Here is a 20,991-nt window from a genome sequence, read left to right as displayed (position 1 = left end):
TCAGAGCCTCTCACACTGTTTGGTCTCTTCTTCTTTCTCCATCCCGTGCCTCGCATTGGTCGGGGAGTCGTGGGTGTGATGCAGGAACTTGACAACGCACAATCGAGATTGGGCGAACAGGCCCTCCTCTTGAAGCGCGCTGTCTGCCGTCTCTCAAGCAAGCCTGATCAACTCTCCTCCTCCTCCAACTGGTTCCACCAGAATCGGTGATCCGCCGTTGGTCAGGCATGGATGCCATCGCACCAGATGCGACGGGGCCTGGCCAATCACGTCTCGCAGAGCAACCAACTCCCTGCGCGCGCCAGACACCCGTCCATCGCCTCAAAAGTCTTTCTATCGCCAGACCGACATTTGTGTGGTTCACAGGTCCATGACTACCGTCTTGTCCTCCGGCAGTCTCTTTTCCAGAGGGGTCAAGAGTAAAAAATCCCCTCATCGCGCGTGGCATGGCATCCTTCACATTGGAGGATGACGGGGCGCCCGCCTTGCTCTTCTCGGTCATATTTCCCTCGGAGGGAGCGCAAGCTGAGTCTACAGTGTGCGTCGTCCTCCGATGACTTCTTTGATGATGCTTTCCGATGAAGCCTTGCCCTGCGACATGGATCAGAGGCAGCATGGGAATTTACAAGAGGCGGCGGACCGTCGTCGCCCTTGAGCGCTTCACCCTTTGCGGCTCGAACCCTCAAGGCCTCGAACCCCTCCCACCTCCATCCAAACCCCTTGCCATTTAGGTCTCAGGTTGGTCAGGCATGTCGACAGGGCCTCCCCCTCCAAAAAGCGCAAGAGGGCTAGGGTCCTCTGCCAGGGGCGCTAATGATGAGACGTAGATCATGCCGTCGCAGGTTCGTCTGATACTGGATACTTGATGGTGATGGACACGGAGAATCTTGTTCCAGTCTCGAATGTGCAGCACCTGACAGCGGTCGTGTTTTACCATGTCATCCGTCCCGTAGGGCCAGGCGAACTTCCTTTCCGCTAAGGACAGATTGATGACATGGGGCACAGTGAGAGATACTCGGGGGCTACATTGACGGGAATTGAAGCTGGCCAAGCCCGAAGATGATGCATCTCGAACAACTCCGTCCGAGATGAGATGGCCTTCACGCTCCACTTCTGACAGCCGGCCCTATACTGCGACCGTCGACACCCATCACCATCAGAGCGGCTCTGGAGCGTGCCGTCCGGCTGCTCGGGAATTGCCCCTCAACTCTATTGAGATGGTGCTGAGGCGGGCGGTTAAGCCTGTAAGCGGCCATTGTTGCCGGGCAAGACCGACGAGACGGCCCTTTTGGTGAGAGCTGTCAGCAATGGACGGCGCCTCGCGATGGAATGTCTGTATGACAGAGTTTAGACTAGGCGAGTCGAGAGCATCGGAAGTTGACGGTATGAAATGTATCTAGAGTCAATTCGATAACAAATGGTCTGATATCGAATAGGTTGTTGACATATGCCGACGAATCTATTAATTAATATGCTCCCGATATTGAACGATTTTCGATGTTGGGAATGGATTGGCGGATGGTGCTCCAACCACATGGCGTCATTCTTGGGGCCTTGCAGGAAGCGAGGAGCGGGAAGCAAAAAGGACGAAAAGAAAAAAAAAAGAAAAAAGCTAGAGAGCCCACGGGAGCTTTCGTTCCCTTCCCCAGGTCTCCACTCAAAGTACCACGGGAATGTCCAGAGCGCAAGCCACTTCGACTGTGCACCAGCCACATCTACAACGGCAATGTCACAGTGGGACGAAAGAAGTAGAGACAAAAGGGAGTCCATCTTCACCAGCCACCTCTACCCATGCATGCGCGTGCCACTCAAAATCCCCCGATAGGTCTAGCGCCATCTGGCTCGGCTGTCTAAAAATGGCTGCTGTAGCACCCAAATTTGGGTCTGTTCTAAGCAGCCACACACGGGACCCGCCCCTCTTGGGTTCCCGAGTATCCATTATCAAGAAACTCAAACCCGAGGTATTCTAGCTGAAAGTCTAGCCAGTGAACTCTACAAAGTGTTGAGAAATACTGTGAGTACTTGTCCACATATGGGGGCCGGAATACGACACTGCACTCCTTGTGACCACGGAGAGGCTGAGCAAGAGATACCAAGAATTGGGGACCAATGTTTCCAACTTAGACATTGTCTCGAAGATAGTGCTCGCTACGGAGACGGTTTCGCCCTTGCAAGGGAACCAGTGTCCGGTTTCTCGGTGCGATTTACTACTGAGCGGGGAAAAGACTTGACACTTGACTCCCTGGATGATCGACGGATGTGAAACTTGATGCGCCCAAGGAGAGTTATTGACACAACTATTCCTTTACAAGTTCCAGCCTCCCGTCTCTTGACTCAAGGGATGTCCGAGTACGCGATGACGGCTAGTTTAACAACGATGCCAAGGCTATGCTCCTCCCTGGCTTAAAACAATTGTCCGCGTCGCGCGTGGCCGCTATAGCGTGACTCTACTGTCTCGTCCAGTTTTCAACCCTTGCTTCGTCCCCATTCCCGGTTGTTTCAAGACCCGTCTCGCGTTCTTAATGCGTCCCCATGTCGATAGCATCCCTCACATAGATGACATTTTTACATTCTTCTTTACCCCGCGATCCTACGCAACAAAGTTGTCAATGCACAGTGTACTCGACTCTTCCGGTTGAGGGAGCTGTGGTCAGAGGATGAAACGAAACAGGTTGTTCGGGACACTGCCTCCCGCGGGACCACGGAGGGGCGCAAGCTTCCGGTGGACTGCGGAGGTGGGATGCTTGATAGTCTGTAGTTGCGGTGGGAGAGCAAGACATCCGTCCACTATCGCGGCTGCGCATACGACGGGCTTACGAGATGGTTGCTTGTCTCCCTCTCTCTCAGCTGCCAGGATGACAGGTCGGCACGGGGAACCAATGGCCGATGATGCAGCCACAACCTCACGAGCTGAAAATAAACCAAAATATTCCAAAGAATCCTTCGTCGAGAAGAATCCGTGCAGATTTTTCTTCTTCTTCTCCTCAGTTTACATGTCTTGTCGTCCGTGTTGCGGGGTCGCCGCCGCTGTTACTATTCTCGTCCCCAACCCCGCGGGAGAATGTGCGCTGGCTGGCAAGAAAAGGCCCGGTGCAAATGCAAGCGCACAACACGAGAAGACGAGCGTTAGTCAACGTCGCCACAAGCTGAGCCGCACCCAAAAAGCTGGGGTGGCCCCTCGACGGCTTTTTGATTGACGGTCAACTGATGTGCTGTTATTCGTTCATGCTCAAGGAGGGGGGCTTGTGCGTGCGTGCGTGAGTATGTGTTGGCAGTGTGGTTGGGGAGAGAGTGTGAGGACCCTGGATTGGTTCTCAGATGACTTGCTTTGGGATGCTTCTGTTATACTTCTTGGGATTCTGTTATTACAGTATGAGGGCAGCATGCTTGAACCTTGGGTCGTTCAAGGTGCTTACTGACTTGGTTGCTATTCCTGAACATGTTCTACGTGTTGTTCTCAGCATAAGCCACCTCCCATAGACAGTTATGTTACAGATAGACCTCTGTATAAAAATCCAAATAAGTGGCACAGCTCAGGGCATTAAACAAAACACGTCAGGTGATTCATGAAACAAACAACTCAACCCAGATCAGTCGAGCCTCTGTCCACGGCTTCTAACCAGGCACAGTACCGGCGGTACCTTGCTTCTCTAGAGCCCTACTTGCATTTCCGAAAACCCCCTTCGCATTCGGGATTTCAATATCAGACCATATTATACACACATGACCTTGACGGAATTTTTTCTTTCCTTTTCTCCCTTGCTTTAGAAAAATCCACCATGCTCTGCAGCATCATCAGCCCACGCAACCCGTGGGTCCTGCAACCCAACAAAAAGAAAAAAAAAAAACCATCGGTCCAAACCGAAGCCGTTGAACCTGCATTCAATAACCGTACCATGTCATTCCAATAATCAGACCGTTCATTCTATCACTTCTCTGCCATGGTGTGACACAATCGTCAAGAACCTTGGAGCCGCTGATGTAGGGTAAGTTGAGTTTCGCTCACTGACAAGGGTGTCCCCTCCTGCTTGGGATGCACAACAACGTCATCGGGCCGCAAGCAGTTCAGAACTTGATGAACAGGAGGGCGATCGACGGGTTCGTTACAGGTTGCACAGAGGGCAAAATCTTGGATTTTGCGACATGGATGTGATGCAATTGGGAATAAGCGAGGGACTTGACACAGTATCTCACGGATGCGGATGTACAAGATGAAACAACACATCAAAGATACCAAAGCAAGGCCGTGGCAATGGGAATTGCATCAGCCCAGTACAATTGCGTCTCGACATGGACGAAAGAGACTGGAAGGGGTATATGTAATTCACCTATAACTGTCGTCATGATGCAGAACGAGCCCTACCATGCCTACATCAACCTCACCGACCAGAAGAAACACCAAGGCTACAAAGAAATATAGATTACTCTAGGTCTAAGTAATAGTCTCCTAGTATCAATCTAGGTCTGCCCGCAAACTCGCCCGCTCGCTAACTGCTAACAACACAAATGCAATTTTCCATGTAACTGCTAGGGTATTTTGATTCTAAAAAATGCAACCGTCATAAATAAACACATAAAACAGATCAGCTTCAAGCTGCCTCTTGTCCCTTCCCCATACCCTCAATGTGTACCATCGAAGCTGTCTCCCGCCGGCTCTGCTGAGGCTTCCTAGCTAGGGGACCAGGAAGTCGGGAGAGAATGAAGGCGAAGGCTCATACCACAAAGATCATGGAAGGTGCCCATGAGGGGATGGACAAAGATGAACCCTAGAAGCTGGGCATTGTCGCTCATATCATCATCTCCATAGATCTCGGCTGCCTCGAGGCTCACCTCCGCTGCTCTGAGGCCGCCATTCCCCAGACAGCCCACTGCCCGTACTGTCACGATCGCCCCCTTGACCTGGCACAGCTAGGAAGCCACCAGTTCCGTTACCAACCATGATGCTTCGCCGGGCATCACCCTGATCCCACCCCAACCCCGTAACGTCGGCCGCCAGCCCATAGCTACTGATCGGTCGACGAGACGGGGCTGCGGCAGACCGAATAGGGTCAATCCGAGCAAAGTTCCACTTACCAAACTCGTCACTCTTGGTAAAGACTTCTAGATGATGCGTGGGAGGAGGAGAAGAGGGGCCGCGGGCAAAGGGGTTGTTGGAACTGAAGCGTTTGTTGGAAGGAGGTATGTTTGAAACTGGCCGCTTAGGCGCAAAGGGAGGGAGATTTCCACCAGCTGGCGAGAGATTGAATGCAGGAGTCGACTTGGTCGACGATGTAGAGCCGGAGCGGACATGGCCTCCAGCGAAGGCGGCGTTGGGAGGTGGGAGTCCTTGAAGCTGGTCCGGGAAGGTGTCGTCATGAACATATAGTCTCCGAAGCCTGGGAAAGCCTCCTCCCAGGATAGACGAGGCAAGATAGGTATAATAACCTTGCGTTACGCTCGCAAAGGGACCGGATGAAGCCCCGGAGATTTCAAATCGTAAGGTCTCCAATGTCCTGGATGCAAGAGGACGGATTTTGGAAGAGTTGGGAAACTGTTCGACAACGTTTGTCTGAATAGCAAGCGTCTTGAGAGACGAGGCCATAGTGAGAATCTCCTGCAGAGTAGCGGGGTGAACGCCGGTATCCTTGAGGGTCAGAACCGTCAGGGCCTGCTGCGTCTCCTGCCACGCCAGATACTCAATGAGCCCCCTCAAGGTCACACCAGGCGTGTCCTTGAGCACCAGTTCCTTCATTGGCGGTAGGGTGGGCATCCCGTCTGATGATGAAAGAACCTCGTCTGTGAGGCCTGGAGTTTCAGACACCTTTAGAGCTTGCAAATGGGTGAGGCTCCCAAGCACAGCTCGGATGGTCATGGGATCGATGTTGAGATTATTAAGCTCAAGCACCTCAATGCGAGGCCAGACCTGCCCTGTGGCAAGCATGGTAAAGCTCCGCTCAGAACCGCCCACGTATGTCATCTTCCGGAGGTTGGGGCATCGGGCTTGGACTTCAAGACGTAGGGTAGCAAAGCTCGGGTCGTCGCAGAACATGCCCTCGGGCAGGTCGACGTATTTGAGGTTCGGAAGTACAGCTATGGTCTGGGCAAGCTCGACCTGGGAGGACTCGCGCAGCATGTAGGGCATCTTGAGGTACTCGACCAGCTTGCCGATACGTGTCGGGTCGTCGCGAACGGTACGGCGGAGGAGGCGCAGACGGGCCTGGGCAGGATCCTCTGGGATGCCATTGCGATCGAATCGGTGTGTCTTTTTACGTCTCTCGGCCAGCCATGCCTCGAGGGGACAGTAGTGGACGGCATCAATGCGAACGCTGTGATATCTGGAGGGAAAGCTGTTAGTTACGGTACGTTCAAGACAACTGTCGCGAGACTTACAAGACCTTGACGGCGTTTTGACGCCAGACGCGGCAGACCTGGGCGCAATGCGCTAGGTCGCGCAAGTCACAGAGCATACATGTGCTATCGCTTGCGCTCGCGCTACCCTCACAAGTCTCGTAGCTCTCATCTCGGGCGTGCGGGCAGACAAAGGCGAATATGCGCTCGAGGACGTTGGGCGGGAGGTGAGCGAGCAGGTAGGCAGAGCCGCGAGTCGGAGGGAACAGAGGCGGTCGGCCGGCGCCCGGAGGCCGGAACTCGTCGGGGACGACACCGGCGTCGGATCCTTGGCGGCCGTTGGCGAGTTTATCCTTCTTGTTCCGGCGCCGAAAAGGGTTCCGCATCTTGGCAGGTGTATTCGATGGGTTGCAGCGTCGAGAGAGGGTGTCTGTGAGCGACTAACTGGGCGCTGGGAGACAAAACGGTGGAGGACGGAAGGAAGTTTGAGGCAATAGAATTGGACTATGAAAGGCAAAGAATGAGGAAAAGAGGACGAGAAGGAGGAGGATTCAGGTCCAGGTTGAAGCCGAGGGAGAGGGAGAAGTCGTGGAGAGGAGGGGAGTTGGGCGCGACACGGACGGTGGAGGGACTGAATGATGGAGGGACCTGGAAATAATTGCAGGGGTACCAGCAGGGTACCTTCCTCTTGGAATGCGGGAGGGCACGTGGTGATGTACCTGTCCAGTGTCCTGTTATCAAACAGGAAGGAACCTACAACGTAGTAAGGGGAATTACTGACAGGTAGATGGCAGCTCAGGAGGTCAATCAGGCAATAAACGCGCTGGATCCAAACGTCGGCGGGAGCTGCTGAGCCAGTGAATCGTTGCCAAACAGCGCCTGTCGATTCGCCGCCCCGCAAAATCCAGGCTGAGTGGCGTCTGCCCTTGCTTTTGGAGCCCAAGCGCGCGCGCTCTGATCAACCGGCAGACAGCTGACGGAGTTGAAGGCAGGGGGAGAATGGGGGAGAAGCAAGTGTCAAGGGGGAGAGAGTCTTTGTCTGTCTGTCTGTCTGTCTGTCTGTATCACGGATAGTCGGTAGTGCTTATCCATGAGGGGCTACTCGTGTATCCCTTGGGTCTTGAAATTGAAAAGGGGCCGAGATGGGTAATACACAAGACTACAAGCCTACGTCCATCCATCTCAGTTAGAGACCAACAGGTGCCACTGCTCCATCGATGTAAGCGCGAGCGCGAATGGCCCCTCCCGGAGCTTTTCCTCGCGTAACCCTTGGCGAGCAACGGTCCTGCAGTGACCGTACGCCAAGACGAGGACTGCCAGCTCGAATGGCTGACGTTTGGCCGGCGAATGCATATTCAACACGTCCGGAGCCTACAAAAGTCTCCTCTCCCGGATATGCGGCCGACATTTCCCTTTATAGAAGCTTGAGGGATGCGGACCCATGTCTTGAACCAGCTCCAACGGGTATTGGCAGCCAGCAAATTGGACAGACTAACAATCATTGGAATAGGGATGCCTGTCCTTTCCTCCTGTCGTCTCTCCTTCACCCTGTCCCTGTATAGCCGACCCTATCAACCCCAGACATGACGTCAATTCATCTCTATAGACTTTGGAATTTGGAATTAAGGCATCGTGCAGTGTCGCAAAGTGGAAGATGGCTTTCAGAGCTTGGCACGATGCAGAGAAAGGCTGAATGAGAGTTGTGGAGAGACATCTATGGGCTGAAGTCTTAGACCTCCCTCCCTCGCTAGTACATGCCAAGCCCTGTGATGCCAAAGTGAAAAGGGATATTGGCCAACTGTACAATTCCCATTTTGGTCAGTTTGCCATCTGTCCGACCATTGAGCGCATGTGGCCATATCTAAAAGCCCACGGTGAACGTGGTGCACCGTAAACAAGAGTGCCTGGACTCAGGGTGGTAAGCGTTGAATGGCCAACGCTGATTGAGGCAATCCATTTATCATTTTCCCATGGGAGAATGAAATAGGAACAAACATAACTCTTACACACAATCGCGCCCGAGCCTAGTTCTGTCTCTTGTTCTAATGCAAGCATGTGCCTTGTCTCTGTCTTCAAAAAGTCCGCGCATTGGTAAGAAACCTGGAACGCCTCCTAACTATGTATGCGTGCCGGTTTAAACAGGAAACAGAACCAATGTCAACTTCAGGGTCTTGGCCAAGTCTAGTTTCATGGCTAACATCAAAACTCTTCATAGTTCCAGCCTCAGTCTCAACCTTAGAATCATGGTCAAGTCTAGTTAACCAAGAACATAACCATGGTCACTTCTAAGGTCATAGTTATCCACAGGGTCGTGACCAACAGCCAAACCGACCAACATAATCGTGGTCAAGCTCATGGCTTTGTTCGGTTATATAGGGCAACGAGACACCCAGGACGCTAGACTGCAGTGGCTCTACTGTTGGTCGACATGGCTCCATGTCATACAAAGACAGTCATCACATTTCCAATACTTGTGTCATGCCTCAGTCTTAGACTTATACATCAATTAGCATCATCTATCACCCCCTGTTGGCAGTCCCGAAGGGACCATCCAAAATATCTATCATACATGACCCGCGAAGAGTGATTACAAGGGTTCTAGGTAGATCGTCGTAGCCTGGGGCTGACTGCTGCTGGTCGCAACGCCGGCCGAGACTGTCGTCCCAATAACCATGCCCGCCCTGCCAAATATGCCCCATGTTCGCCCGGTAAACACAAAATCCATGAGAAGCCTCATCAACACCCTCCATCATTATGACTGCCCATAAAGACAATATTACTCGTGGCGGATCCCAGCCCTGAAGTCAATCGAGCCGAGATGCCCAATTCGGTAAAAACGAAATCTCCAAACAACTGTTTTATATATGTCGGTGTCGCCGAGATCGATCCGGATCCAACTCCAATGCAGATTGCCTCTGGTTTTTCGTACCGCACGCCGCAGCTATACCCTCAAGAACCAGCAGATATTAGAGACCTGGGAAGTCCTCCTGCTACGACGGCGCGCCAGGCTTGGCAGTGTCGTCAGACACCGTTTAAGCCTTGCGAGATCGGGTGGTGGCGCCGTTGGTCCTGGAGCCAGTAGTGGTGGCACCGTTGGACTTGCCCTTAACGGGGGTGGTCTGGACCAGGTGAGGGTCGGGAAGAGGAGCCTGGGACATGCGGCGAAGGCTCTGGCGACCGCTAGGCGCCTTGCCCTGCTTCTTGTATGTGGCGAAGTAGAAGGAGATGAAGAGGACCAGGTAGGAGCTGAGGGTGATGATACCAGCAAAGGCAGCGAACTCCTCGCCAGCGCACTTGCCAGCGTTGGGGACCCAGGGCCAGTAGGTCGAGGTGAAGTAGGTGTACGAGGCGAAGTAGACGAAGCCTGTATTCTGTTAGCCATGCTCTATTTCGCAGGAATATGTAATTGGGCTTACCGAGATCAATGACGAACTGGATGATCTGGAGGCGGGTAACCCACTCCTTCCACCAGCAGCGGATACCACGGGCGCTCTGGAAGTAGTACCAGTACATGACGACGTGGACGGTGAGGTTCAGGCAGATGACAACCCAAGAGACTGAGGTGGAGCCAATGAGCTGAGTGTAGCAGAGGAAAGCGGTGGCACCATGGTGATAGCAGTGGAGGAAGGCTGAATAGGGGTTAGCCAATGTTTTGAGATTGGGTATTAGAAGAACGTACTCAGAGGCTTCTTCTTGAGGAACAGGAAGACGGTGTCGAGGAGTTCGAGGTACTTGGTGAGGTAGTTGAGCTGTGACAGTCAGTACGAGCGTAATAACTTATCCAAACGAGAGGTACTCACATAGTACAGGACAACCAGGGGCTGAGTCCAGCCACCCTCAGCATCACAGATGGCATGGAAGATGCCGCCGCGAACAACAGTGGGGAGAAGCTGCTCAATGAAGAGAGCCAGGAGGATACCGCTGATGGCGGTCAAGTAGAAGTTGTGGATGAGGAAGAGAGTCTTGAGCTTGTAGGGCTCACGGTTGCGCATGAACTCGCGACCACCGAAGATGATGGCGTAGTAGATGACGATGAAGATCGAGGTGGACTTGAGGGTCGACATGGGCGTCTCAAAGGGCACGAACTTGAAGTCGTTGACCGAGTAGCCCACGACGGCGGTCCATGCCTTGTCGAAGATGGGCCATAGGTGGATGCCGAAGGGTCGGTCGATGGTAGGCAGAGGAAGCTGCTCGTAGAAGGTTGCGGGAGACGAAGACATGATGGGCGATCTAGAGGCTGAACCGACTCGAATGGTGACCAACAAGCTCTTTAATTACACAACAAAGGCGCCGAGTGACGTGTCGACGTGGCTGATTCTCGAGGCAGTTCTGTCTGACGTTGTGGTAGGACGCGACAGGACAGAGCCGGCGACGGCGGAGGACACGTGAAGGTGCTCGAGCAAAGACTTGGAAGGAATGACAAGAAGTAGAAGGACCTCCGGAGAGAGAAGGGGGAGAAGGAAAAGGGCCAGGCAGGCGGCGATTGGGGAATGAGGAGGATTAAAAAGGGAGAACAAAGGGTTGAAAAGAAGGGGAGGAAGGAGAAGGAGAAGATTTGATTGAGGAGGAGGACGCGGCGCATCAAAAAGGGGAAATTTCCATCCGATCGAGTTGGCTCTCTCTCAGGCTCAGACTCTGGGCGTACGTGCACTGCAGCAGAGTGAAAGTGGCACCCTGCACCTGCACCGCGCCTTCCATGCTCAGGTGTGGGTGCTTCGAATTGCGCCGCTAGTACGTCTTTGTAGGGGCATCTTGGCCTAATCTCCAGAGAGGCAGGCCCGCCCCAGACCGCCAGCCAGCTGGGCATGGACTACTCGCGCAGCAATTGCCCGCCTGGGCTCGTGCGCTCCTGCTACACCTGGTGCTGCCTGCCCTTGCTCCTGGAATTTCTAGCACAACAAGAGGCAGGAGGCATGAGGAAAGGAGGTCACCCTTCACATGTGATTTACCGAGTCCTCCGAGACCGCCAATCATAGCGGGTCCTCCGCCTGGATCTATGTTCAATCTCCGGGGGGAGGTACACTATGGCACGTGATTCTCAGGGAATGAAACGGGGTGGTCGCCCAATCCAAACATGCCCCTAGGAGCGGTGCTAAAAGAGCGGAGGCCAGGGGTCATCGTTGGGGACGTCTTCCCCCTTGTGCCTGAGCCGTTTATTCGTTGTGTCCCGAGGTTCTCGTGGACGCCAAGACCGCGGTGATGAGGTGGCATTGTTGGTGGTTTGAAGCGGACTTTGATCTACTTCATTCTGACTTTTTTATTCCACCAAGAAGAATGGTTTCCAAAGCATGCAACGTCGTTGTCCGGGCTGTCCGTCGTTTGGACCGAGGAACTCCCCGTTGGTGATGCAGCAGAAAAAAAGTAGCCGGCAATTTCGGCGTGGGTATTGGTGCTCCTATCGTCGTGTCTGCGCCGGTTGATTGGTCGTCTCCATCTGCATCTTACATCATTTCAATTTCAAGAGGCAGGCTTCATACCTGACTCGAAACCCAGCATTAGAGCCTCGCAAAGGCCGTCGGAGTTTCAGTAGATAGAGTATATATAAATCTGATTGAAGGGGATCACAAACATCGTGTGTCAATCACGCGGTGAAGCAAGAGTTGATATAGGTTGACGAGTGTAATAATTTGTTGTGGCCAGATATTAGGTCCGTATTGGTAGCTGATTTCACATGTTTCGTCATTGGATGTTTACTGAACAACATAAAGCCTGATACAAAACCCAACACATTCTTTTTCCAGCTTCAACATGCCTCTCACAAAACATCTTGTCAACTTCTCTCATCGTCAACCGTGGCCTTAACCGTGGCCGTGCCATGACACCTGTGGCCGTGCATCATTGTGGCGCGACGTTCATGTCAATTGGGTGCCGTAATAAATTAATTACGACCAGGCCATTGGACAGTCTGCATTTTTCTCATCCACGTCCCTGGTCCTAAAGACAGCCTTGCCGATTGAGTGCATGGACTCTCCAATTCGTGCCTCGAGAGGTTCTGCCGTCTTGGAATTGTCGAATTGTGCCATGCTGGAGTCTCGGGAAGCAGATCCCACCCTCGGGCACCTAATTCCTCAATCACCAACTCCCTTCGCTCCACGGGCTGCCATCTGACCTGATTGCCGGGGACCTGACGGGAATGACCAATGGAAGAAGTGGTCAAATAAGCTCGCAGGAACTACAGTGCGTAGAGACCTCAAACACAGTCCATTTCTGTGCGACCGCCCACCAAAACCAGCCCTAGACAACGCAATTCGCACGGCTGCCTCGTTCTGGTATAGCCGGGCCTTAGTCATCATCCCAAGGCCCTCAGCCCATCTTTGCTCGCCCAAACCTCTCTGCAGTCATCACCCGAGCCGACCCCCCCAGCTTGCTCACAAACCTCTAAATCGCCCTTTCGACGACCCATCGCCACTCTTCCCCCAGGAAACCAACTCCTCCCGTCCATAATGTCCGCCTTCCTCCGTGTCGCTCGCGGCGTCCGCGCCGCCTCCGTCCGCCCTGCCGTCCAGCCCCTTGTGGCCCGCTCGGCCGTCGCCCACTTCACCACCTCGATGCCCCGACGAAGCGAGCACGCCGAGGAGACCTTTGAGGAGTTCTCCGCCAGGTAGGAACACCCTCGCGGCCTCAATTGAAGGGAATACCAAGTTCTGGAGGCTTCGCAATGGGGTCCTGAGCCCGGCTGCTTTTGCGTGGTTCGCGCCCATGGGCAAAAAAGATGCCGCAAGATGCCGCAAAATGGGCCAGAGCTCTCCCCACGCGATTTTTCCCGAATGCCTTCAATGCGGCCGCACATTGTCTCTGCTTGGTTCAATGGCTAAACTACGACGCTCTACAGGTTCGAGAAGGAGTTTGACGGTGTCCAGGACGTTTTCGAGCTTCAGGTAGGCCCGCCCCACGGGCTTTGAGCTTCGACGCTCTCCGTCCCGCTTCCGAAAATGTCGTATGACTTTTTGGCTTATCACCAAACCATAGCGCAACCTCAACAACGCCTTCGCCTACGATCTCGTCCCCGCTCCCTCGGTGATTGCCGCCGCCCTCAAGGCCGCCCGAAGGGTCAACGACTTTGGCACTGCCGTCCGTATCTTCGAAGGTATGCTTTTCCGTCAATTGAAAGCTAGCCTCGCCGTCCGCCCGACCGACCGGATCCACTTGATTCGTATCAATTGACCAACATCAACTGCTGGACCCGGAGAACGACGAGCGAGACGGCGGACGCGAGTGCAGCCCACGACGAGTTTCGAGTTACTGACATTCCACAGGCATCAAGTCCAAGGTCGAGAACAAGGGCCAGTACGAGCAGTACCTCGAGGAGCTCAAGCCCCTCCGGGAAGAGCTCGGCGTGCCGCTGAAGGAGGAGCTGTACCCCGAGGAGAAGTAGACGATGACTCGGTCTCAGAGTGTTTGAGCCCCGGGCAAGCCCCGATCAAACCGGGCAAGCCCCGCGTGTACATGTTAGCCGAGACGGAAGGGAAGAAATCCAGTACAAGAGGTAGACGGGGGAGTTTGGTTGCGGCAGCCCCAAATCGATTGTGTTATAGCCCCAGGCGCGACTTGGCGACTCTTGCTCTTTGCTAATCTCCTCCAATGTTGAGAGTATTCTGCATCTTTGTATCACATGGTGACTGCGAGTTGATGTTGTACTACCATGATCCACGGCTCACAACTCACAACTGAGTTGAGAACTCGGCTCTTCGGGATATAGTTGTGCTTATTCGCTTACACCAACCACCTCGATCAGACCACTTTTATATCCAGTAGACCATATGGCCATTGCTTTAATCTCACTGTCAAGTCTCACACAACTCAACGCTCAAGCTCGCCAAACGGTTAATCGTTCATTAACAGTTCTCGCTGAAATGATATATATACATCCCTGTATCCCTTTATCCTCAGTCCTATTTCTGACTTTCCTTTCCTGCCTGCCTTGCTACCCCAAATGCTATCGTATCGCTTTCAAAACAAAAGTGGTATTAACACAAAAAGAATCTTGCTCGGCTCCTCATCGTCTACCGTGACCAGCCTGCATGTGCTTCTAACTCAATCATCTCCTCTCCGATCGTCGTCAACCTGCCTAGTCTTGGAGATGATTACCCCATCTTCCGTTCCTAGATTGCTGGCCCATGAACTGGGCTCCGGGTCCCATGAAGCCTTCATGACTCGGCGCTGTAGTTGGGCTTGTTCCTCTGCTAGCAGAACCGGTGAATCCACCTCGACCTGGCCGTGGGCTCATCATGGGCACGCGAGGGCTCCGTGGCACGCTAGTCCCCCGAGTCTGCGGACGCCCATTCCGCAATGTTCGTAGCTCTTCGTGGGCCAAGTTCAACAGGTGCTCTCTCTCATTGACCTGAGCTGTGAGTTGTTTGATTTGCTCCTTCATTGCTTCCCATTGCTGGCTGGCGTTGATTTCTTGGATCTTTCTAAAGTTATCGGATGCCTTTGTTCGTAAGTCTTCGTGCCGACTCTTGAGCTCCTTGTTCTCAGTCGCCAGTTCTGTGGCTTGGCCATCGACCTCTTGGTAGCGGTGTTGATAAAACTCGTTTGTTGTTTGAGCGTTGCTCAGCCTCTTCGTCAGAAGCTCCACTTGACCCTGTTCCTCTCTGAGCATGTCCTCCAGTTTCGACGCTTCAGGGCTTGCTGTCAAGTGCGCGATCTTGGATTCGAGTTCCTCGATGTGCTTCTGTAGCTTCTTTCTCTCCCTCTCTGCTGACTCTGCTGCTGCCTTTGCATTGCTCTCAGCCCTTTGCTTCTCCTTCTCAAACATTGTTCGATCTTGGAGGGCAGTGCGATTTGATCTTTCGATTTTGTTGACTGTCCGTTTGTAATCCTTGAGTTCTTTGTCAAGCCGGTTGATGACGGACTTGTAGTCGACTTCGATCCCTCGCCCCAAAGCAATTTGACGCTTGTATTCGTCGTGCTGGTCATGGTCAGTCCCTGACATCACCTGTCCCTTGCGCGCAAACTTACCTTTTCTCTAATCGACTCCAACTGCGAGATGGGTATCTCGATCATGGAGTCGTTGTCCTTTCTTCCTTGCCCCCGAGGTGTGATGCTTTCGAGAAATTGCCGCATTGCGAGGGTCAGAGGAGGATCTCGAGTGTCAACTGGCAACTCTGTGAGAGGGAGCACGCGTGATCGCTTGGCATACTCGTCCTCATCATCGTCATCCTGGGAAGCTGTTAATGGTCATAGTCTTCTTGCTTGGTGTCATCACTTACATGTTTTCGCTTGAGGTTGTTTCCAGATGTCAACCTGTCCTCAGGCAAGGATTGCGATTGGGAGTTGGTCGCAAAAACGTCAAGTACGTCGTCTGGTATGCTTTGAGGCTCCCAGTTCACTGCATCAGTAATGCCATTTAGATGATTCGAAAAGATCTCTGCGACTTGATGAGGGTCACCGTAACCGCGTTCTGGATCTTCCAGATAGCGCCTTGCAAGGATGACACTCGCCAGCAATGAATTCTTGCTCTCTAGTGTCGACATGTCTTGCGATTTGCGTAGTGCGATGTGCTCGATTGTGTGTGTCGTCGTGAGCAACAGGACGAGCGGTGGCTTTCGGACGTTTTCTTTTGACAACTGCTTGGCCATGGATGAACTGCTGAAGCCATAATCGTATCCGATGACAACATCGAATTTGTATGGATCGAACTCCTCAGTAGTTAGCGCCAGAGTGATTCTCGTCACTGATGGATAGTCGCTTTGCTTTCCAATGCTCTCTGCTGAACACTCAATGCCCACGGCTTCGGTGACGGCAAAGATAAGCCGGAGGAGTTCAGCACTGCGTGCAACAATCAGGATTCCCGTCTCCTTTTCTCCAAGGGCGGACAACAGTTCAAACAAAAAGTTGAACTTGGGATTGGCATCGCAACAGTACTTGGCTAGGTCGGGGGAAGGGAGTCGTTCCAGGGGGGTTCCGACGATGTCCTGAGGATAGTCGCAAATGTTCAATAGGCGATTGAAAAGCTTGTCAATCTTGTCCTTGAGAGCATCGCTAGGTTCTTCATCCGTGCCTTCGGTAAACATTGAGCCGAACTCGTGAATATCATTCTTGTGATCCACGATAATCGCCTCATAGTATGGTCGCCGACTTGCGTGCATTGGGAGAGTGACGATATGAGGCGAGGCATTTTCATATCGATGAGAAGACTGTGATGAGACATCGGATTCTTGCTCGTCAGAAACCTGCCCCATAGTGATCTCCTGCCCTGAGCTTTGATCTATCCTTGAAGACAGTGTGCCTTGGTTTGAGTAGTCTAACGTATGCGTCGACTCAACCACATCGACCGACCTGATCATAGCAGCCGGAGAGATGGTTCCTGGAGGCATCATCTCGGGTTCCTGGGCAATCAAAGACTGTGAAAGAGAACCTGCCGAATCGCCAAATGACATGTTCACTATTTCTTGCATTCGTTCGACCGCAGACTGGTTGGGGTTGGCCATGATAGACGCTGGCGAGATGGACGGAGCTGGTTCTTCTGGTGTATTGCCCAGAACTTCTGCTTTCCATGGTTCCACCGAGTAGGCCGGCTGAGATTGTATCGGTAACTCAGAGGTGCTCACCATGACTTCCGGGACCGCCGTGGTAACCATAGGGTCTTCATGGTTCGGCGCTTCTGAAGAAGTGGGAGGCTCTGCTGACTCTTCGGCTTGTGTCAGAAATGAATCCTTGCCAAAGTCTATGTAGCGTTTCAACTCATCGACTGCCGAACTCTGTCGCCGGCTGGGTGAGGACGGATCCATTGTGTCGGATTCTGGTTGAGATGGCAGTGAAGGCCCACCAGACAGCGAGCGTCGGATTATAGCTTGAATAGGACAGGTCGTAAATTCTTCGTCTTCTGAAGGCTGTGCTCTTTCCGGTTCTTCCTGAGCCACCTGCGATGCTTGGGGAGTTTGAGGTTTGTCGGGAGACCGTGCTCGAAACCCTGGACTAGAAGCAGGCCGTTCGGGTTCAGAAGGTCGGGAGGCTTGGGGAGAGAGTGAGCTTGGAAACTCAGAGGAATGGCCCAGCGGCCGTGGTTGGGTCAAGAAGACCTGCGAGCTGGATGTCACGTTCGAGGCCAGTGGCTGTTCAGGGTTCGCGGCTTCAGTCAAGGGCTGGGCGCCTAGATTTGTCCGATCACTTTCTGTTAGAGCTTGGCTCTCTACTGAACCTGATTGTGACTGATCTGGTTGATGGGATGGAATTCCCGAGCTGGTTGCCACGGAGTCTGGGACAACCTCGATCTGCGATGGGGCCGGGGTAATTTGAGGCTGTAACAATGACAATGAACCTTGACTCTGTGCAGCCACAAGATGCTGGTCTTGCGTGGTTAACGACTGGTCCTGGGAGTCCGGAATAACCAGAGAGTTAATCGAGACTCGGGAACTCGGCGTGGGTTGTTGTCCTGGCACGGATGCTTGGGATGACAATAGCGATCCCAGAGGCGGAATTGCACCGGCTTCGTTGCTTGGCTTGGAGAAATGATTGTCGTCAGAACTTTCAGGGACTGCAGTTGATTCGGGCTCAGGCACGTAATCGTTCCCAGTATCCGGGTCTTCTTCAGGACAAGAAACTTGTGACGCACCCTGGGATTCAGCGTGGTCAACCGGTGAATCTTGTCTGTCCAAAGAGTCGTCAATGACCCGAGGGTTACGATCTTGGCTCGACTGTTGCTCCTGTACGTCTTGGCTCTCTTCAAGGCCCTGCTTCTCCTGGGAAGCTCGACTGGTATAAGCGCATGAGCTGTCTACAAGAGACTGGGTGTCCTGGGATCTACCGACGTCGGTATTTGTGCTACCTTGGTCCTCAATGTCCTGAGTGTCGTCGTCGTCGTCTGCAGGCTCTGGATCGTCTTGAACAATTTTATTGTCTTCAGAACTATCCTGATCCTGGGCGAGTTCACGTTCAGGGGCGATCTGGTCGTCTCCGAGATCTTGGCTGTCGACCGCAGTATCGTGATCTACCTGGGGGTCTCTATCATCCAAGGTACTGTCGATGTAAGAAGAGTCCTGATTGTCGGGAGCACTATCAACGTATGTGAGCGCGGAATCGCCAGGAATGGTGGTTTCTTCGATATCGGAGATTGTCGAATCGTCGGAGATGTTTTCGAGGTCCAGCACGATAGGGGAATTATCAGTATCCTCGTCGTCCTGGCAAGCCTCGTCGTCCTGACAGTCTTGGTCGTCCTGGTTGTCCTCTTCAAGCAGAGGGCTGTCTTCGTCCTGCTGGTCCTCCTCAATGGCCTCGTTGTTGTTGGACAGGCCGTCGTCCTGTGTGGATTGACTCTCCTGGAAGGTGCTGGGATGGCTGAAACTTTCCTCCTGGCTGGGTACGAACGAGCCTTCGAGCTCCAAACTCTCGCAAGGTTCAGAGGATGTGGGAGCTTGGTGCTGTTCGGGCGCGAGAGATCCGAGTTCAGGAGACGCAGGAGCCCCTGACTGGTCAACCTCTTCAGGAACAGAGGGAGATTTAGGCTCTGCGCGAGTCCACAGGTGACCGGAAAGATCTTGCGAATCGGGGATGGTACCTTGGCTTAATTGCGACGCAAATGCAGCTCGTTGGTCGTTCTCCTCAAGTTCAGATACCTTATGGGAACTGGTCTGGCTGTTGCTCACACTCTGGTACTCGGAGGCGTCAAAGTTGTCGGGCTTAGTGAAAACAATGGCAAGTCTTTGAGCTTGGAGTCGAGCAAGATCTTCCTCAGTTAGAGAATATGTGCTTTCCGCATCCAGATCAACAGATGAAGCTGAAATAATGGACGGGACGGGTTCTTCAGACCCTGCGATTGCTTGCTCAGCCCTGACCTTCTTCGTTGGTCGCGGGTTGGGATCAAAAGAGTCAGACCGACGTCGGGTCAGGGGTGAAGCATTTGCGCGCTCTGATTCCGTGGTTTCTGTGGTTTCCACCGAGGATATGGGCTCTTGGGTCCCCTGACGAGCCTTCTTCTTGTCCTCCCACTCCTGAAGAGCGTCGTCGGTCACTTCTTCAATCTATAAGCTGTTAGTATAATGCACCAACATATCAGCAACACTGCGGAGGAACAAACCCAACTTGGAGGGAAGCTTTCCCCTGTATGAATTTCGTCCTCCCACTGAACCAAGTATTCGACTTGTCCTGCTTTGCCAACCCTCTCATCAAGAACTTCGTGGATGGTCCACCAGCCTTCTTCCTCGATCACTCTTCGCTTTCTGGACTTGGTCTTGGATTTCTGTTTCGGCTTCGGTTTTGGTTTGAGTTGGGGAGTGTTTGATTTCTTGGAACGTCCGCGCGGTCGGGGCATGGGCACTATCGTACGGCGTCCGTGGGAGATTAGTCGCGCGATGGAGAGAGGACGACAGGAACTGTGGTCGCTGTCGTATAAGCCGCAGCCCAGGGCGAAGCTGCGGCGGGAGTTGGTCGTCGATGGGGGTCTCGCGACGACCAGGCTCAGCGATCAACGCTGGGTGTAAGTCGGGAGGTTGCGCGCGCGCGGCGACGGGCGATGATAACGAGGCTGCCAACGAGAGCTCGGCTGGCGATCTGGGGGGGAGACAGGCGATCCAGTCCCACCAATTGCACGTGATTACTGCTAGAGTTCGCTGAAGCTCAGGGTCCAGTAGGGGCGATGGGAGGCAGTGGGGGCAGACTTTAGCGGGTGGGTGGGTTGTAAGGGAGCTTGGTGTGGTGATGTTGGTGGTAGAGAGCTTGGTGAGCGCTGATCAGCGAAAGAACTGTGAATTTGCTTTGGTGGCACAGAAGATGTCTGTGGGATGAAAGAAAGAAAAGTTAAGCAGAGGTCTTTCTTTGAAAAGAACAGAGATTTTTTATTTACCCGAAATGGATTTCTCCTTCTCGATTGTTCTTCACCTTGAAAGTGCCGTGCAGTGCACACGACCCCACCTCCTCCCGCCAGATTAGGAGCTCGCTCTTGAGGGACAAAGAACAATCATTTGAATGCCGGCAACCGTGAGAGAACTAGCGCATTGGGATTAACCCATTAAGATCCCTGCTCTGAGTTACAAGACTCGGCTGCGTGATAAAGAGGCGCCTCGGAGCCAATGGAGATGCAGTATGATTGTTTGCTTGGGTGCATATATATGCTGTTGACCGACGACTAAGGCACCATCCCATGCGTTTGACGTTGGCGGTATGTTGGAAGCGGGAATCAAGATGGCACAGTGTGTCAAGTAGTGGAGGTCTTCATCGGAGCTGCAGTTTCACCTAATGATATTTCTACGGGATGGAAGTGAAGGGGTTCTGTGTAACAGAGCTCTATACCTAGGTATGGGCATTCTTCAACACCAGTCTCTCCAGCTTAACTAGATGCCAGTAGCCAATTAACACCATAACTAACCAGGAATTCTACAATACCGCTAGATATCCACTTCTATTCAAGGTTATTCTTCAGGTCCCCAGGGTGGTAACCAGTGCGGCTGATCATGGAACGCTGTGCCTGCAGCCACTTAAACTGATGGCCCGCCAACTCGCTGCACGTCCCCGTAGCGTAACACCGTACATTCTGCAGCACCTGACCCTGACCGGCCGGAGCACTCGCGCGCCAGCTTCAGCACGTACATTCACATTCATCCATTCACACGCATCCTAGGAGAGACATTTTGTCGCCGCCATTTCTTGTTGCAGATTCGGCAATTTCGATAGTGACAGGCTATATTGCCAAGTAGCCCTTGCATCTTCAGTCTTGAGCCCTAATCG

The 20,991-nt window shown here is 53.1% G+C and overlaps 5 protein-coding genes across 5 annotated transcripts; 1 reads left to right on the top strand and 4 right to left on the bottom strand.

The window, feature by feature from the left end:
* Positions 1-4,795: 4,795 nt before the first annotated feature.
* Positions 4,796-6,713, bottom strand: LRP88_06103 (uncharacterized protein; the record flags this gene model as incomplete). Its single annotated transcript, XM_083242643.1, has 2 exons — positions 4,796-6,305; positions 6,370-6,713. The coding sequence occupies 2 exons, from the start codon at positions 6,711-6,713 to the stop codon at positions 4,796-4,798; spliced, it is 1,854 nt and encodes a 617-aa protein (XP_083101579.1).
* A 2,646-nt stretch (positions 6,714-9,359) lies between these two features.
* Positions 9,360-10,547, bottom strand: LRP88_06102 (GNS1/SUR4 family-domain-containing protein; the record flags this gene model as incomplete). The annotated part of the gene is made up of 4 exons (XM_083242642.1): positions 9,360-9,691; positions 9,744-9,956; positions 10,007-10,076; positions 10,128-10,547. The coding sequence occupies 4 exons, from the start codon at positions 10,545-10,547 to the stop codon at positions 9,360-9,362; spliced, it is 1,035 nt and encodes a 344-aa protein (XP_083101578.1).
* Positions 10,548-12,770: 2,223 nt separating this feature from the next.
* Positions 12,771-13,702, top strand: LRP88_06101 (cytochrome c oxidase subunit VI; the record flags this gene model as incomplete). Its single annotated transcript, XM_083242641.1, has 4 exons — positions 12,771-12,928; positions 13,160-13,205; positions 13,297-13,414; positions 13,584-13,702. 4 exons carry the CDS (start codon positions 12,771-12,773, stop codon positions 13,700-13,702), a joined length of 441 nt encoding a protein of 146 aa, XP_083101577.1.
* Positions 13,703-14,395: 693 nt separating this feature from the next.
* Positions 14,396-17,060, bottom strand: LRP88_06100 (uncharacterized protein; the record flags this gene model as incomplete). The annotated part of the gene is made up of 3 exons (XM_083242640.1): positions 14,396-15,238; positions 15,289-15,489; positions 15,540-17,060. The coding sequence occupies 3 exons, from the start codon at positions 17,058-17,060 to the stop codon at positions 14,396-14,398; spliced, it is 2,565 nt and encodes an 854-aa protein (XP_083101576.1).
* A 607-nt stretch (positions 17,061-17,667) lies between these two features.
* LRP88_06099 (uncharacterized protein) lies at positions 17,668-19,579 on the bottom strand (the record flags this gene model as incomplete). Its single annotated transcript, XM_083242639.1, has 3 exons — positions 17,668-17,771; positions 17,885-19,289; positions 19,346-19,579. 3 exons carry the CDS (start codon positions 19,577-19,579, stop codon positions 17,668-17,670), a joined length of 1,743 nt encoding a protein of 580 aa, XP_083101575.1.
* Positions 19,580-20,991: the final 1,412 nt, after the last annotated feature.

Source organism: Fusarium phalaenopsidis (assembly GCF_050370095.1).
Source record: "Fusarium phalaenopsidis strain FUZ10S chromosome Unknown contig_32296, whole genome shotgun sequence".
NCBI lineage: Eukaryota > Fungi > Ascomycota > Sordariomycetes > Hypocreales > Nectriaceae > Fusarium > Fusarium phalaenopsidis.
This window is presented reverse-complemented; position numbering and strand designations above follow the sequence as displayed.